Source organism: Papio anubis, chromosome 16, assembly GCF_008728515.1.
Source record: "Papio anubis isolate 15944 chromosome 16, Panubis1.0, whole genome shotgun sequence".
Lineage (NCBI taxonomy): Eukaryota > Metazoa > Chordata > Mammalia > Primates > Cercopithecidae > Papio > Papio anubis.
The window spans coordinates 64,931,052-64,948,655 of record NC_044991.1 but is presented as its reverse complement, the minus strand read 5'-3'; the positions used below and the strand labels follow the sequence as shown (position 1 = coordinate 64,948,655).

At 41.5% G+C, this 17,604-nt stretch overlaps 1 protein-coding gene across 2 annotated transcripts in view; it reads right to left on the bottom strand.

Moving 5' to 3' along the window:
- CTNNBL1 (catenin beta like 1) overlaps window positions 1-17,604 on the bottom strand; it is a 177,551-nt gene that overhangs the window by 103,380 nt on the left and 56,567 nt on the right. For both annotated transcript variants that reach the window (XM_003904763.3, XM_009216143.4), the window contains 3 exons: window positions 10,900-10,997; window positions 3,249-3,342; window positions 496-587 (listed from right to left, as the gene is read on the bottom strand). In XM_003904763.3, the coding sequence (XP_003904812.1) occupies window positions 496-587; window positions 3,249-3,342; window positions 10,900-10,997 (284 nt within the window). The remainder of the gene's footprint in view (window positions 1-495; window positions 588-3,248; window positions 3,343-10,899; window positions 10,998-17,604) is intronic.

The window sequence follows — 17,604 nt, the reverse complement described above, 5'->3', positions numbered from 1 at the left end:
AGTACAAACTTACCAGTGGGAATGATAAGATTAATGTTGGTACATCTGTGTGGTGGAATATTAACTAGGCAACAATTAGTTCAGTGAGAAAATCAACTTGCATAAGAAAATATTATATAATTCTGTTTGTGAAACACACACTCTCTTACATACACAGAAAATTTCTGGGAAAATGGATATGATATTGTTAACAGTGACTGCCTCTGGGAAGTGGAACTACAAGGGATCAGCAGAGGGGATCTTTTCAGTTTTATACCTTCTGTATCACATGAATTTGTATTTATAACACGTTTGTATTTTCAGAGGTACTAAGACTATTTTCAAAGCCTCTTGTTTTAAAACAAACAAAAATGGAGAAGAAAGAAGCAAGAGGTACCAGAAGCTTCCCAAACCAGATCATATGGCCCAGCATAACAGTCTATGCCAATAACCCAGCATCAATCACGCCCAGAGCAAAGATAGGTGTGAGCTGCAGTTCCCCACAGCCAAACTCACCTTCAGCCTCTTCAACAGCCACTGTAGAAGACCCTGCTGGGCACCGTCTGTACACATCTCAGGCCGGAACTCAGCCATGTTTTCCACAATAGCTGGAAGGAGACAGACACCAGTCATTTGGGAGGACAACTTTGTTTCTGTCTGCAACAAGCTTGCTTCCCATGACAGGCATGTTATTCCTCTCCCCACTTCCCTGCATTCCTCCCAGCCAGATGCTGGGTTGTCATTTTCAGATTAACCAGGGAGTTGCTGTGGTTTTCTCCTTCCAGTTATGCTATAAGTAAAACTCATAACTGAAAATGGTGGAACTCACAAAAGGGCTAAGTGATAGATTTTCTATGCTAATAGGGAACACTAGAGCAGAACACACAAAAGGGTGGATATCTGCCTAAGAAGTTTCACCCAGTCCCGAATGAGTCCCAGAAACCCATAACCAAAGAGACAGGGAGCTAGGCAAAAGCCTTAGGGAAAAATCAGGGGCTGGTGAACTCAGAGTCTCTCCCTTTCCTGATTCATCCATTTGCAGTTCTACTTCCCTGCATCAGGTGGAAGCAAGAATATTGCAAAGCAGCCAAGCATGGTCTTTTTAATTGAACAAAATAACATGCACAGAGGGGAAAGGTCATGCTGGCAGAGGTAACTCCCAGGTACTAGGAAGCAAATATATATGGTCCAGCTATCTCCTACAACAGCAAGCCAAAGTGTTGCTTAATAGAAAAATTAAAAATTAGGAGGAAAAAAAAGTTATTGCATGACTATGATACTGAAAAGGAGAACTTTTTTTTAAATCACCTGGAGTCCTTAATATCAAACGGTTTCATTTCTTTCAGCCCCCCTTCCACTCCATATCCTGGAATATGTTACTATCATGAAACAGCTACACTTTTGTGTTCCCTAAGCACAATACCCAGAACACACTGGGTGTGAATTTTGAAGAAGAAAGGGCTGAAGAAATCATCACACCTCCTATCTTCTTTCTCACTCCTTTGCCCACATCAGCCTCCACAGTGGCAAGTTAAAGGATGACCAGGCAGGGGAAGCACGAAGCTGTGGGAGCAGAGGAGTAATGAAACCCTGAGAGATGAAGAGCACTACGACACCCTGAATTACCTTCTGCCATTTCCTACAAAAATCAACTCATTCGTTTTAATCTTCCATGCCTTTATCCTATTCTTCTGCTTATATTTTAGATGGTTTCCTATTGTTCACTTGAACAAAATCCAAGCTTCCTGCCATGGTTTACAAGGTCTTCCATTATCTGGACAAACTTACTCCTCCAGTTCCATCTCCCACCTCTGACTATCACAGGCCATTTCCAGTCTTTCCCCAAATCCCAGCCCCATTCATGACTTTGCAAATGATACTCCCCTGCCTGAAGGCCCTTGTCCCACTCCTTCACCTGTCAAAATGCACCTGTCTTCATATTCAGCCACAGTCACGCACAGGAGCTAGCTGCTCCTATACAGCAGTTTGGAGGCTCTTCTTCTTCATTCCCACAGTGCTTTTCACTGACTCCTATGATACCATATGTCACCCAGCATTGTCTTTCCTTTCTTTTCAAGACTCACCTGTCTGTCTGCCCTGTCAGGAGCAGAACCATGCCTACTTCACCATAATCTACCCTAGGACCTAGCACAGTGCCTGACAAACACCAGGCACTCAATAAGCGAGAGAGAGGGAAGAATCTCCTGAGCTGTTAGTAGCTGGCCGAGCTGCAAAAAGACCTCTGTAGACTGGCAGGCTGGTACTTTTTATTAACAGACAGTCAGTAGTCAGTTAACAGACTTTTGATACCGCAAAATCCAGCCGTCTGCTAACAAATGGCAATGCCAAATTCTGGCTCTAGACTACAGCCAACCCAAATTACAGAGTGTTGTGTTCCTCCTCTTCCCCCCAGGTGCCCATCTTTCCCCTTCTTTATGATAATCCTCAAGGAAAAGAGTCCAGAACTACAATAGAAATACGTGGTACACAAAGGAGCTAAAAATAAAAATCTAATCTCATCAAATTTTCTGCTTCCACTGGGCCTCGTTCATTTCTCAAGCTCTGCTTACAGATATGTCATCTCTGGTTTTATAAGACAGTGACCAGTAATAAAGAGGGCTACCCCCAAAACACAATTTTAAATAGGATATTGGTTCAACAACTTTACAAAAGGAAAGACTGGGGAGATTCAAGGAGGAGAAGGAAGAGGAGGAATACTACAGAGGAATCATTTTAAATGAAAATCTGATGTAGGGACAGTCAAGTAGTAGCAATATTTCAACTCACAGTTTACATGGTAGTCTATACCTAAGAAGAGAAAGAAACACTAACTCTTTTTTAAATAAAATATCCTACAAAGGTACAGAGCGGTCCAAAAGTTTGCCGTTCCATTGAAGGAAAGTGATAAGAAAAACCAACTTAAAATGATTTAAAATGTTTAAATATACACATTCCAAAGGAAACAAAATTAACCAGCATAGACTTCATCCTAACTTTTGGAGGCAAAGGCCTGCTAACCAGAGCCAGCGGTTTCTGACTAGGAAGGTTACCTACTTAGTGGATTTCTGCTTTTATTACCTACAAGCCAAACCAAAGCTGCAGTTATATGAAATTTACACAAAGGTCTTCATTTCTGAGAAGGCAGTTTGGGAGCAGAAGGAAGGAAAACACTCCTGCTATTGACTCTATCATGAAGGAAGGGAAATGAGCACAAAGTCCCAAAACAAACACAAAGCAACTCGGGCAATGGCAAGCACCCTTCCTCTCACCCAGAGTGTTGTGGACGCCATCTGCCTCCTCTTTCACAGACTCATCCAGGCGCTCCAGATTCTGTACCAGCAGTGCTACCACCTGCCCATCCACCTGCAAGAACAGCGAAGCAAAAGGAGAGAGGGATGTTACAAAATGGTCCCCAAAATGTTCTCGTTCCCATACTTACTTCTCCACTACTTGAATGAACAAAGTAAGTAAAAAAGCAGCAATCTATGGTTTACAAGGTGCTCTCCCATCCCATTATCTCTTTTAAGTCTTAAAGTGACCCTGAGGTAAGTAAAAGGCAGGCATCATTATCTCTAACTTCAGATGAGTCAACTGGAGCTCAAGGAGACAAAGTAAAATCCAAGGTTAAAAGGTTGGTGAGTGACAGTGTTAGCACTTGAACACAGACCATCTGAAACCAAGCCCTGTGCTCTTTCTCCTTCTCTGTGGTACTTACACAACTCACGAGAATGCCATCTTAAGTCAGGTCAGCGGTTCATTCAAGCCAAAACACATTTCTAGGCCAATGCACCAAAAGATGTTTCGCTGGAATGTTCACCAGTCACATTTTATGTTGACCTCAAAACATTCCTGTTTCCTTGCTAAGCTTTTATGAAACTACTACTTATAAAGAATTTATAGTTCCCTCTTAAAAGGAATAATCAACACAATAAAATATCTTCTATTTGTATGACATGGGATGCACAGAAAGCTACTGCATTTCCCTTAATGGAGTCAGACACGTTGAGACAGATAGGAAACTTTCAGTAGCCACACCATACAGCTGATGTTCAAGACGTTAGTGACTCAGCCAACACCACACAGCTATGGAGCAGTGGAGGCAAAGGCAAAAACCAGGCTTCCTTCTCCTTAGGTGAAATGATGCTTTTACTACTTCATGCTACCTCCTGTGCACAATCTGTGTCCTAGGGAGACTGCCCTTAGGTAGCCCTGAGACACACCAAGGAAGATAACTAAGGAAACACCTAGTTTTCTGTCATCAAGAAGGGATGATCCATCTGGTAACGGATTCTTAAGCACAGCCAATAAGTAAAGCCACCTGAAGACACGGTCTGCTGCATATCTGTGTCATCCTCCCTCTCAGTGTTTCCTCACTTATGAAATGGGGATAAGTTCTAAAGAGTAAATGAAAATATGTGACAGGCCTTACCCTAGGTCTAGTTCATGGCAGCTGCTCAAAGAATCAAGTAGAAGGTTTGAATCTAGCCCTTTACCCTGTTGATACCTGATTATTCACTGTTCCTCTCTTCCACTGGCTAAGAAAAAGCCAAGTTCCTGAAAGGCAGGCACCTTGCTTCATTCATCTTTCTATATCCTAAGTCTACTACAATGCTATATACAGCAGATACTCAGTAAATCTTGCTAAATTTAAATAAACTGATGGAACACATAGTTTGTGCACTGTAATTGCTCCATTTATCCTCACGTAATTCTCACATCTTTCACAGGCGAGAAAGTAAAGGCTCTCAGAGGTTAATTAGTCTGATTGAAGTCACAAAGCTGGTGGCAGAAGTGCCCAACTCCAACTCTACTTTTTCCCATAATCCCCCATTATTTCAATGAGGGGAGAGAATGAGGGAGAAAAAAGAAGGAAATGATCTCATCCAACCAAATACTTCCAGAGCCCTTGCATGTAAAGTATTCTATAGACACAATTCAAACCGAGCTTGAGGAGGCAAGCAATGGCAGGCGGCATAGATCTTGAAACATGGACTCTTTACTCTGTCTGGGTGAGATGTAAGGGAAATATGTGGACAAGGGAAACGTGAAATTATTGACTAATTTGTGATACCTGAATCACAAATGAATTAGATTTTTCTAGGCTCTCCTTTATGGCGTGGTGTGAGGAACAAGGAGGGGATACTATTTGAAGAAACACTGATGCCAGATTTGGGAGCCTGTAAATACAGGAAAGTGCTGTTTTCCCATCTTGTGCCAAGAGCTATACAATCTTGCTCTCAAATCTCATAGCCAGCAAAAGCTTCACTAAAGAAATCCACTACAATGTTTTCCTTAATTAACTGGACAATTTGAGTATGTAAGAGAAAACAGAAAAACATCTGGGGGAAAAATATGAACCATGTCACAGTATGTTTTTCCCTAAATCACCCTGATTGACTTATAATCTCCCTGAATCCTAAAGCAGCAGACACCACTACTCCACTGGGTACCACCCTGCTTGCCAGTTCTGCAAACTGCTTCACCAATTTCAATAGCTTATTGCCACTTTATCTGCATTATTTTTCCCCCTTTCTTTGATTCTTAGTTATGTTTCCCATCTCTGCTGTTTAGAAGGTGGTGGGGACACTGTCAGTGAGCAATGCGTTTAAGTCCTAGAGCTGAATGGTTATGGATAACAGGCCTCCGGCTAGAGGAAAATCTTTTTTCTTGCTACGGAAATCCAACCCCTTTTTAAGCTTGCAAACTGTGAAACTTTATGTTTAGTTGGGTTAAGTGCAATTTTATCTGATTGCAGGAAGGCCAAAAGCAGTCAGAATACATTTAGCTCAGAAAAACCTTAAAAAAAATTTATATTATGCATGGCTCTGGATATCACTGAGTAAAAGTACAAATTAGCATTCTGATCTATTCCCTCTAGCCCCTTGGGCCTACGTTCAATTTTCTGGACCTGTGACAAAGTCTGAAACTAAAAACAAATCCTGCTTAGGGATTAAAGCATCAGCTGGAGAACCCTTGCCTTGGAAATCAGGACTGTCTTGGGTGTGATGTTTTCTGATAAGTCATTTGTTATTTCTGATTGTTAGTAGGCCTCCCAAACAATATTCCGGGAGGTCCTACTGAGATAAAGTTCAAGGGCACGATCAGACATTATCTTCCACTTGACCAAAGAGGATGGATATAAGAGAAGAGGAAGAAATAAAAAAGAGACAGATGAGAGGGTTTGAAGGAGGATTCTTTTTCTATCTGGTACAATCTGCCAATAAGCTTTCTCAAGAGTTAGACTGGGGTTTTTCTGCCTACTAAGAGTTTCAGAAATTTCATATTTAAAAAACAGTAATAACAATAAAACCCATACCCACTGAATCTTGATCAAACAAGTTTTGAGAATAATACAGTAACATGGTCATAACGCAAAACTCAGGCCTTTTGTATCCGAGCTGTAACTTTTCAGCTTCCATTCTTGCCCCTCCAGTCCATTATCCACACAGCGGCTAGAAGCCCTGTTTAAAACGCTGGTCAGGCTACGATACCACTCCCCTGCTTACATCCTCCAATTACTTCCCTTCACCCTGGCAATGCCACCCAACCTCTTCACCAAGGCCCACAAAGCCCAGTGTGGTCTGGCCCTGACTCTGTGTTCTCCCTTCACCCCAGCTGTACATTCACAAGACTGGCCCCTTCTCTGTTCCTTGAATATGTCAAACTCAGTCTTGCCTTATGTCTTTTGCCCTTTTCCCATCCTGCTCTTGAACATTCTGAATGGCTGGTTTCTTCGAGAACTCAGGCCTTGCCCGACTATTTAATCCAACCTGACTTCCCAGCCACTGTATCTCACATCACTCTATTTTAATTCTCTTAAACAGGGAACCACTCTCTGATAGTTTTCTTGTTTATGTATCTACTGTTTCTCCCTACGCTCATACCATGTAAGCTCCACAAAAACAGAAGCTTTGTCAGGCTTGCTCACAGCTATACACCTGGTTCCCAGAATCAGGAACACATCAAGTGCTCAATAAACATTTAGTGAACAAATGAACAAATGAATTTTGCTTTGGAACAAATACAGATGAAGGTGAGAACATGAATGGAAATGGGAAGGAATAAGATCCAGGAATTTTCATAGTAAGTACCCTTACAGCAACATAAACCTGGCCAACCTCAGTCTCACCTGGGCAGCACAAATCCATCGCCAACCAAGTCCAAGGCAAACCGAGATGGGGCTTCAAAGTTTAACATCTCAGTAGGGTTAACTGAGTGCAGGAATGGGTATGGAGGGTAGTTCCCTGGAAGCCCACATCAAAGCCACTTTTGTGGAACTCTATAAAGAGTTTCTGTAAAGCAAATGCTGGCTCCTAGACACTGGCCAGCTACACCACCCAGCCACACTTCATCTCCATAGGCTGGGACACCTCCATATGCTCTCATATCAAAGGCCCCCTTCAGAGGCCATTGCTGATACCTGCAGCTCTGCAGCCCTTCCTGATTATTCCATCAGAAGTGAGCGCTCCCTCCTCTTGGTGTCCACAGAAGCATGCCTCTCATAGCTGTTTTCAATGTTCTGCCTTGTATTATCATTACTTATTTCTTCCTTTTTTTAAAAAAATAAATAAATAAAAACTAAAGCTCTATCCTCTCATGTCTTATTTAGGCCCACCCCACCTAAATGTGGTTTTATTGAGTGTTTGTTCAAAATGTCTTTGAAATATTTTTTAAACTGAAAAAAATGTTTGTTGAACTCAATATTCACAGACATCTTACTGTGTGGCAGATGACACATACAATTTTAACCTGACATTTGCTAAGTGCTTAATATCTGCCAGGCATAGTACCTTTATAATGATAATGGTCAACATTTATCAGGTGTTTACCCTGTGCCAGACTGTTCTAAAGACTTATTAAATATCTCACTTGTTCCTCGCTTTGGTACTGTATGATAGGCACTGCTGTTATCTCCATTTTACAGAAAAAGAAACAGTATGGAGAGGTTAGTAACTTTCCCAAGGACACAGAATTGGTAAGTGACAAAGCCACTGCTCTGACCACTGCCCTGATGGGGATCACCCCTCAGGAAGGACAAACTTATAAAGAGACGTCTATAATCCAATGTGACAAGTGCCAGGATGTACAAAGTGCTAGAACAACACATCCTGCTGAGGTGATGAGTCTGGAAAAAACTCAAAAGGGAAGAGATAAAGTTTAAGTCAGGCCTCACAGGATGAGAGGTAGTATTCCAGGTAGCCCCAGAGAAGCAAGGCTAGGCAAGCGGAAGGCAAAGCATGAGCAAAGGCATGGGACTACCTAGCACATGGCAAGTTTTGGGACTGGCAAGTAGAAAAATGACTGTAATTTAATCATCACTCTCAAGAAGTTCAAAGTCATCTGTGGAGAGGGAAGCCAGAGAATTGCCATCAAAGCAATATACCCTCTTGTTTACCACTCTTCAGAAAAGAGTCCATTTTCCAAGCTACCAGATCAACTTGTTACAAAGCACAAATATTTGCCTTTTGTGTAAGTAACAACAGTAGATATGAACCAAATTTTAAAACCCTGAAGATCCCTGAGAATGCCAGGACAGTGTTCTTTCCCCACAAATGTGCTATCCTATTGCTTAGGACTTCCAACTGGGAAAAAGACCAAAGCAATAACTGCAAACTGCACACCACAATAAATTCTGCCACATGCCCTCTAGCCTCTGCTCATGCAATTCCAGGCCTCAGATATTGGCCCCAAATTAAAACTACAAAGACAACTCAACCCTTGTAATATGAGAGTACTTATCAAATTTCTTCCCGAATGCAGCACAAGAGTTAAAAAAAGTAAATGGAAGAACACCGCCAGTTCTGTTCTCTGATATTTACTGATGACTTCTGACTGGTTGCAGACAAGCAAATAATCTACTGGAGTCCAGGAATGTTCAATGCTTGTGATTCCTACCAGCCCCACCAGGATAAACCTGTAAGAGTCAAAATCTTAAACTAATATGATAATAATAAAGACTAAACTAAACAAACAGAACATCCTGCATAGCAGTTACCTAATGGCTCCCCAGACTGAGGGTGAACTGTTTCTTTCCAAACAAACAATAAAATCTGCCAAGATGCAGTTTTTGTCGGTGGGCTTGGCAACATGGAAAAAACAAAGGGGACTTTTGTGTGAATTGCTGTTTCTGGGTACGTTTTACATGCAACAGCCAGACTAGCTGTTCCTCTCTCGTCTTCCCTATTCAGACAGGCAAAGGATGGTAATTAAAATCAGCCCAGGGACCAGGCAGGAAGGCTCATTCAGAGCCATGTAATTAACCTCTGGAAGGTAAGACTGCACAACGACACTGCGGGGACACAGAGTAGGAGCAAGTGCCACAGTCTTTCCTCAGATGCCCCTCAAAACAAAAGGACTTCCCAACATCATCCTTTTCTTTCTGCACAGTGGTTCAAAGGAAAAATAAAGGCCCTGAATTCTATAAAAGTAGCAGTTTGCTCTCTAAAGGAGCCTGAAAGAAAAATGGCCATAGAAATTTTCATTATACTCAGTCATAAATGGCCCTGCTGGACTCCAGCCTCACTCCCTGTAAGAGCCAGTTCTTCATAACCAGTGGGTTCACAACCCCTTCATTCACACCAAATGCCAGCAGCGAGCACGGCACATGGGAAATTTCTAGTGTCGAGAACATTATGAGAAAGGGTGAGGAGGGAGTGGGCAGTGTAGCAGTGGGTTTTGAGATCATCTGGGACCCCGGGCCCAGCCATTCTGATTCAGTGGGTCTTGGGTAGGACTAGAAAGTAGCCAAACAAGCACCCCAGGTGCTTCTAATACAAGTGGCTGTAGTGATCTTTGATAAACTGCTAACTGAATCAAAACCAATACCAACATCCTTACCAGAGAGAAAAGACAAGAGAAGACAACAGAAGGAAGAACAATCCACAGAGCCTTGAGGAAGGATACAGCTCTGTAGGTGGACAGAGCTGCACAGGTGGTATCAGGGTAGGGGCTGGACTAGATGCACTTCTGCCACTGGCCAGCTGGGGTGCCTTTTCAGCTTTGTGGCCCTCTCTGATCACCAGTGAACTAGGAAATCTAGGGCAGTGGAAACAGAATTGTGGTGGGGATCAGAACATGCAGGCTCTTTTATCAGCTGTCACAGGACTGGCTGAGCAACCCAGTGGGAGTCTTCACTTCTGCAGCTGGGTTTCCTCACATGTAAGGCAGTTCGACTTTCTGGCACCTGGTCACAGCTGCACCTCACAGACCAGCTCCTCTGGGTTGGCTGCTGCGTGGATCAATAGCTGAGGAATATTCTGAGGCCTGGCCTAAGGCTCCTCAAAAGACTGCAGACATCGACTGCCCTGTCTTCTACAGGCAGGGAAAGACATTCTGGCCTCAATGAGCTATAAGGTTTATTCTCATTTTTAACATTCTCCAATTCCTCTCTGATGACCTATTTGTAAAATAAGTAATAATACCTGTTCTCACTGGCACTTGGGATTAGAAAGTCCAGATGAGAAAAACATTTGTGAAAGCTCTTTGTAAAAAGGTCAGTAGCAACAAAAGACAGGAGGAAAGAAAGGGGCAGAAAATATAGAGTCTCGGAGACCACAGGTTCAAATCCTGGCTGTGTGACCACGGGCCATTTGTTTGGCCTCTCTAAGCCACAGCTTCATGGCTGTATATGGGAATAGCAGCAATAATGCCAATGTGAAAGGATGTGGTGAGAAGAATGAGAAATGGCCCTGCCCACTGCAGAGACTTAATGAGGGCGAGGCCTCTGCCTGACACAGTTTCAAAGCATAAAGCACTGCCCCAGTCATATCTCTACTTTTTCACTCTCCTTATTCACTCCGGTCTCGCCACAGACCAGCGTCACTGTGGAGTTCCACCTGGTACCCACTCTCAGAGACGATGGTGGTGGTAATGCCAACAACTTATACAAACCTGCAAAACCCCAGAGGATGTGTAACTTACCAGAGCATCGATAAGCACTTCTGCTCCCTCTTCACTCTCATGGAGGGTGTCTATATCTGTTAATTCCTGAAGCAAATCGACCACGGCTATGGACACATGTGAAAAATGTTAAGGGTATAACACACACACTGAAACGCTACCGATATTTTTCTTCCCTTCTGTTTCCTCCTCAATTGCTTTATCACCATTTACCTTTAACAGACTCCGGTTTTATTAACATCTCTTCAACAGGGTTCTACCCACAGTGGGTATTCATTAAATGTTAACTGACTCACTCGGTCTCTTTCCTTATGCTGCCTTCCTCGCTGCTTAGTCCATAGGTTCACTGAATTTTCACAGATTTCAAAATTTTAAATAGATCACCTGGGAAGTCACTTTTCCAGTGAGAAATAGACCAACACCCTCAACCTCATCTCGTAATTTAAATTCTTGAAACTCAGTATAATCTTAACTACCTTGTACAGTTCACCTTCGAAGGCAGTAATCATTTCTAAGAGGTGGCTGATGTTCACCAAGGAGTCTTCAGAGATCAGGACATGACATAATTGGTTGAAAACAAAGGGAAAAATTTATATGGAATTGGGCTAGTCCCCATCAACCTCTGTCCCCTCAAATGTCACACTGCTACGAATATAAAAGGAAGAATAGAGAATTTAAAACTGTGCAAAAATAGGAAAAGGAAAGGGAAGTACAGGGCCAGGCACAGTGGCTCATGCCTATAATAACACCCAGCATTTTGGGAGGCCAAGGCAGGAGGACCGCTTGAGCTCAGGAGTTTGAAACCAGCCTGGGCAACACAGTGAGACCTTGTCTCTACTAAACATTTAGGGGAAAAAAAAAAAAAATCAGCCAGGAGTGGTGGCACATGCCTAACGTCCCAGCTACTTGGGAGGCTAAGGCAAGAGGCTTGCTTGAGTTCAGGAGATCAAGGCTGCAGTGAGCTATGATCACGTCACTGCACTCCAGCCTGGGAAACAGAGTGAGACCCTGTCTCAAAGGAATAAAGAAAAAAAGAGAGAGAGAGAAAAGAAAAGAAAGGGAAGTATAAAGAAAGGGAAACATGAAGGAGAGAGTTATATTTGGAAACTGGGTGGCAGAACTAAACTTATAACTAAGCTTCCTTTCCCTCACCTGAAAACTCTCTATCTCTCTCTCTTTCTCTCTCTCTCTCTCTCACACACACACACACACACACACACAGGTGCACACACACACAACGGGGGCGGGGAGAGAGAGAGAGAGAGAGAGAGAGAGAGAGAAACAGATACCTTGCTCCAGCAAACTGCATTTATTGAATGCCCATGATGACTAAAGCACTGAACATGATAAAGGCCAATCCATTCTTCATTCTGGGCCTCAGTTTCCTCATCTGTAAAATGAGAAAGATAGATAATCTAAAACAATTTTAAAAACCATACACCACAGGCAATAACCAACATGTAACAAATGAAGAATACACACGGACAATATGAACCACACGTGTCCTGAAAAGGAGCAATCAGATGCAGCTGGGGAATTAGTAATGACTTGCTAGAAGAAGACTGCTCAGAAAACAGGCAACTAAAAATATGAGGACAGGCAGACTAGAAGGTAAAACCATGGGAATAAAAGCAGAGAGACTGGAATGTACAAAGGCATTTGAAAAGAAGAAAGGATTGGAGGAGAGGGGAGGGAAGTGGAAAGGGGAGAGAAAATTGTAACTAGTTGAAGAAAATAATATTTTGAAAGAATAAGCTAAAAGCTGTGTGCAGGATGCATTAAAGCACGGTGAGCACGAGGGATGGGGGGTGGCACACAGGAGCCACCACGTGGACAGCATGTGTGGGTAGTTGTGGGAGCCAGGCCTGAAGGAGAAAGGCCTATTCCAAAGCTACCACATACAAAAGAATCCTGAAGATTCAACAAAGGTCAGAATCAGGGCAGTTTTACTAAAAAGAAAAAATAAAAGATGCAGAACATATGAACAAAAATGACAGGACCTGCTAGCTGATGACTGATGTTCTGGGTATTATATGCAGTCTTTTGCTGAAAGAAAAATTACTTGAAGGTTTGCTTTACTCATCTCTAACTGACCAGCTGACCATCATGAATATGTAATTAAGCTTTCTGTGTCTTACTCCTTCACTCTCAAAGGTGATATTTACCCAAAACTTAATATGAGCAAAGAGCTTAAAGGTCTTTGGACAAAAATCCTTCATGCTTAACATCTTCATCTAAAAAATAATCAGAAAGCTGTTGACAGAGTCAACATATGTGCCTGATATAGAGTAAACTGAAACACACAAATTATTTGAATCAATTATAATAAAAAACAGCAAAAATAACCAGGCTACCAAACTAACCCCTAGAAACCCTAGAGCTACCCTTGACTCGTAGGAATTAGTAGTTCTCCCTCTCTAAAATTAAAATAGTCATCATCATAATAGCCGCCATTTTTAAAAGTCACAGCATCATGTCTGGTGCTATGCTACTGGAATTCTTTCAGCAGCATTATAAGGTTCGGTGTAAGTACTATTTAACAGATAAGAAAGGTAAAGCTAGTAGTTGTTAAGTTCTCTGGCCTGTGGTGGCTCATGCCTATAATTCCAGCACTTTGGGAGGCCAAGGTGGGCAGATCATTTGAGGTCAGAAGTTCAAGACCAGTCTGGCCAATATGGTGAAACCCTGTCTCTACTAAAAATACAAAAATTAGCCAGGTATGGTGGCACACACCTGTAATCTCAGCTACTCAAGAGGCTGAGGAAGGAGAACTGTTTGAACCCAGGAGGTGGAAGCTACAATGAGCTGAGACTGTGCCACTGCCCTCCAGCCTGGGTGACAGAGCGAGACCCTGTCTCAAAAAAAAAAAGTTATCTAAAGGTCACTGCAATAGTAAGGGAGAAATGTTAGGTCCACCTGATTTCAATAACAATGCTATTGCCAACTATATTTCATATTAATGCACAAGGGGATATACACTCAGTTTAAATATGGCTACATTCAGGTAAATTCTAGCTATTGACCCTGCTGTAACCACAGAGAAAAGAACTATCATTTAATTCCACCATAAATTAGTAAAAGACTCAGGGAAAAGAATAAAATGTTAACACCTCCCCATTCTTCCAAGAAACTCCCATATTTATTCTCTTGAAAAGTTAATAATCCATTCAAAAGCTTATTTAATACGTATGGCAACATTCACCTAAATCCATCCATCCATCCATCCATCCATCCATCCATCCATCCATCCATCCATCCATCCCCTCACTGTGGAGTCAGATGTCTACAGGACAACTGACCTGGGCACGGTTGCTTATGCCTGCAATCCCAGCACTTTGGGAGGCCAAGGTGGGAGGACTGCCTGAGTCCAGGAGTTTGAAACCAGCCTGGACAACATAGTGAGACCCTGTCTCTATTTAAAAAAAAAAAAAAAAAGCAAATAAATAAATGTCTATAGAACAAGGATCTAAATCAGGCATGCAATAATGCAATAAGTAGTGTTATCTTTATATCTCTTGAATAACAGCATGAATGATTAAATACTTATTAACTTGTATGTGATGATTATTAAGCAATAGCCTCAAAAAGATAAGTGAAGTATATCTAAAAGATGAACAGATGAAGAGTCAAAGCAGGCTTGAGGACAAAGGTCATGTCATATTCATCTTTGCCTCACATCTTTAATGATCTGAATGATCCCAAAATTATCACCAGCCATGTAATCTTGTGCAAGCCCCTTTATTTCCTTAGAGCTTAATTTCCTCATCTGTAAAATTGGGGTAATAGTCTCTGACCAGCCTCTTCCACTGAGTAGCTATAAGGAATAAATGAGATCAGGTATGTCAAAGGCCAAGGAAGTTAAAATACTCAAGAAATGTAAAAGCACTATAATACAGATTGTTAGTCAAGTCTTCCCACAGAATGCCCAAAGCCCTCACTATTGCCTTCATTTTTCCAAAAGCCTCTAAAATCTAAAGTTTAAGCTAACAACAGCATGGTCCCCCCTTTTTGGGTCACAATGGGTTGGAAGATCTAATTTTATATTTCAGCTATGCCACAGAGATTCAGATTGATCAAGTCCTTTATCAGCCTTTCAGGTCTTGTGGGCAAGATATCACATTTTTCTCTGATTATTCTTATACCACGCTCACAAATGTGTCACATGAAACCTAGAAACTTAAAAAATAAGAAACATTTTAGACAAAGGTGATTTTATAGAAAAGCATAAATGGCTTTTCCAGGAAAACTTGTTTCTTATCATGTTTCAATGGATATCTACTTGCCTACTTTCCTGCCTCAGTTGAGAAGTCAAATAAGAAATCAGCTACCTACCAGGCCTGGTAAACATCTCATCAATCCTACCACTAACTGATTTTATATAAATTCCCAACTTTCACAAAATAGCATTTTAGCAAGGCAGTAATAAGTCTGTAATTGCCATCATCAACTCCTGGGTAATATAATATGACCCAGAAGACAGAGGTCATTTGAAGACCAGAAAGAGGAATGAGAATCAAAACTAAAGACAGACAAACTCTCAATCTTGATGAGAAAATTCAGCATGGTTGGCCATCCCTCCAGCATTTCTTCACAAGCAGACTCTGGGCATGGGTGATAGGTTTTTCCACTGTAGTTACAATTTCATTTCACAAGGTAAAAGGCTCTTCTGTCCAAGTATAATAGGAAAAGAGAGAGCCTGTCTCCCTGCGAATTACTAAAACACAGTTTTTGATAGCCTATTTTGTCATGTCGAGTAGAAAGGCCACCCACGCACTCCCTCTGTACCTGTCCACTACTGGGGCAATAAGTTAGTGTAATAATAGGTAAAGCAGAAAAGACCAGCTGGGCACAAAATGGTCCATAACACAATGGCTCTTGGAAAAAAAGAGTGGTGTTTACTTCTATTTTTTGGCTCTGGATATTTGTTTTGGGGTCATATCCCACTTAGAGTCTTGGCACAGAAACTAAGCATTAATCTCATTAATCTCCAATGAGATGGGTCCACAAGGAACAAAGTTATGAAAAAAAAACAAAGAAAGAGAAATAAGATGTATTAAGCAGATGGCTTTTTAAAAGTCATTTCAAAAAAGCTTTCTTAAGACAAATAAACCAGTATAGATTCAGAGAATATAACTGTTAATGCAATAAATGTGAGCTTTTTAAAAAATTCTCTTTTCTTTAAGTTCTAGACTAGGACAGTAATTAGATATGGCTCAATTAATGCAGATGAATTTCAAAACAGACAAAATGGTCTTTTTCTCCTTCAAAAGCAGCTGGCACAAAGCTACCTAGAATGAAACTGGACAATCCTAGATCAGACTAATATGAAGGAGAAAATGTACTCATTCAACATTTATTAAGTCCTTATTAAATGCCAGTGGGGAGTAATATGCCACAGGGGAAATGTCCAAAGCAGGCTACAACCACCCTAATCTTCCGGGGACATAGATTTCACCTAAAACAAGACCAAAAGTTACATTAATCTGGTACCAGGTTTTGTTTGTTTCAAGTTACATTAAAAGATCCTTCTTCTACATTGCCATTTTGGCACTTTTAACCTAAGGTGTTTATCTTCAGAGCATATTTAATTGGCTCCAAAAAATAAGTGGTTTATCAATACATGTCAAGGAAGTCAGATGACAGATGAGAAAAAGAAGTAAATTCTTCTAAATGTAATTTTAATTCTGGAAATATCAAGACAAATACAGCTCCTAGCAAAATAATAGCTCAAAATACGTAAGTCTTCTTAGACAGTGCTGGCGGGAAAGCAATGGAGCAAATACCAACTCCCTCCCAGTCCAATTAGAAGAAAGCCCCTAAGGAGGCTCAAACCCTTCCCAGCCCTATTCTTGCTCATTAGCACTGGGTCTGCAACACAAGGCACCCTTGACTATTGTACACACCCTCTGGGACAACATGGTGAGTCTCAGTCAGTTTGTTCCACTTTAGTATTCTCAGACCCAGATTACTCAAGTTCAGTTGATCCCTGTTGATCTAAAACACCGATCTCCTTATTTTCCAAATTCCCACAGTAATTCTTCACAAAACTCACTTGACAACTCTGTAAGTTCTCCTGGTTTTCTAGAATCAGAAGAAAACTAAATAGTCATTTGGAAAAGAACAGTGCTAATGACCACTCCCTAAAATTATTCCACACCAAAAAGAGCCGTCCCATCAGCACAATGATCTACTCTGCCACTTACAAATTTTTCCCTGCTTAAATATTAGCATTCAACCCAATGTATTGGTACCTTAAGTTAATATTACAGTGAGACCTCATTTTTCTGTCTCACAAAGGGGTGGAGAGAAAGCAGACTTTGAATAAATTGGGTTCAGGTTACTGGATTTTTTTAATTTTAATTAAAGAATAAGGCATTTAGCTGGGAAGCAGTAGTCATTGTTTTTTTTTGTTTGTTTGTTTTTTGTTTTTTTTTAATTAAGCCATGGACCTGATACCTTGATAAATTTGTAGTGACTACATGAGCAGCCAGCAAGACCACATCAGCTTCCATCCATAGTACGAGGAATGGCAATGTCCATCGCAAAGGGAGAGGCTACAAAAATAAACCTGAAATGCATGCTAATCTCCACGTCTGTCAAAAGCTTACCCATCTCCACTCCCCACACCCCCAAGCCAGAGATGACACACACCTTCTCAGGGCTCCAGTCAGTGGTATTTCCTGAGCATACTGCTCCAAACGCACTCTCCAGACACACCATGGGGGT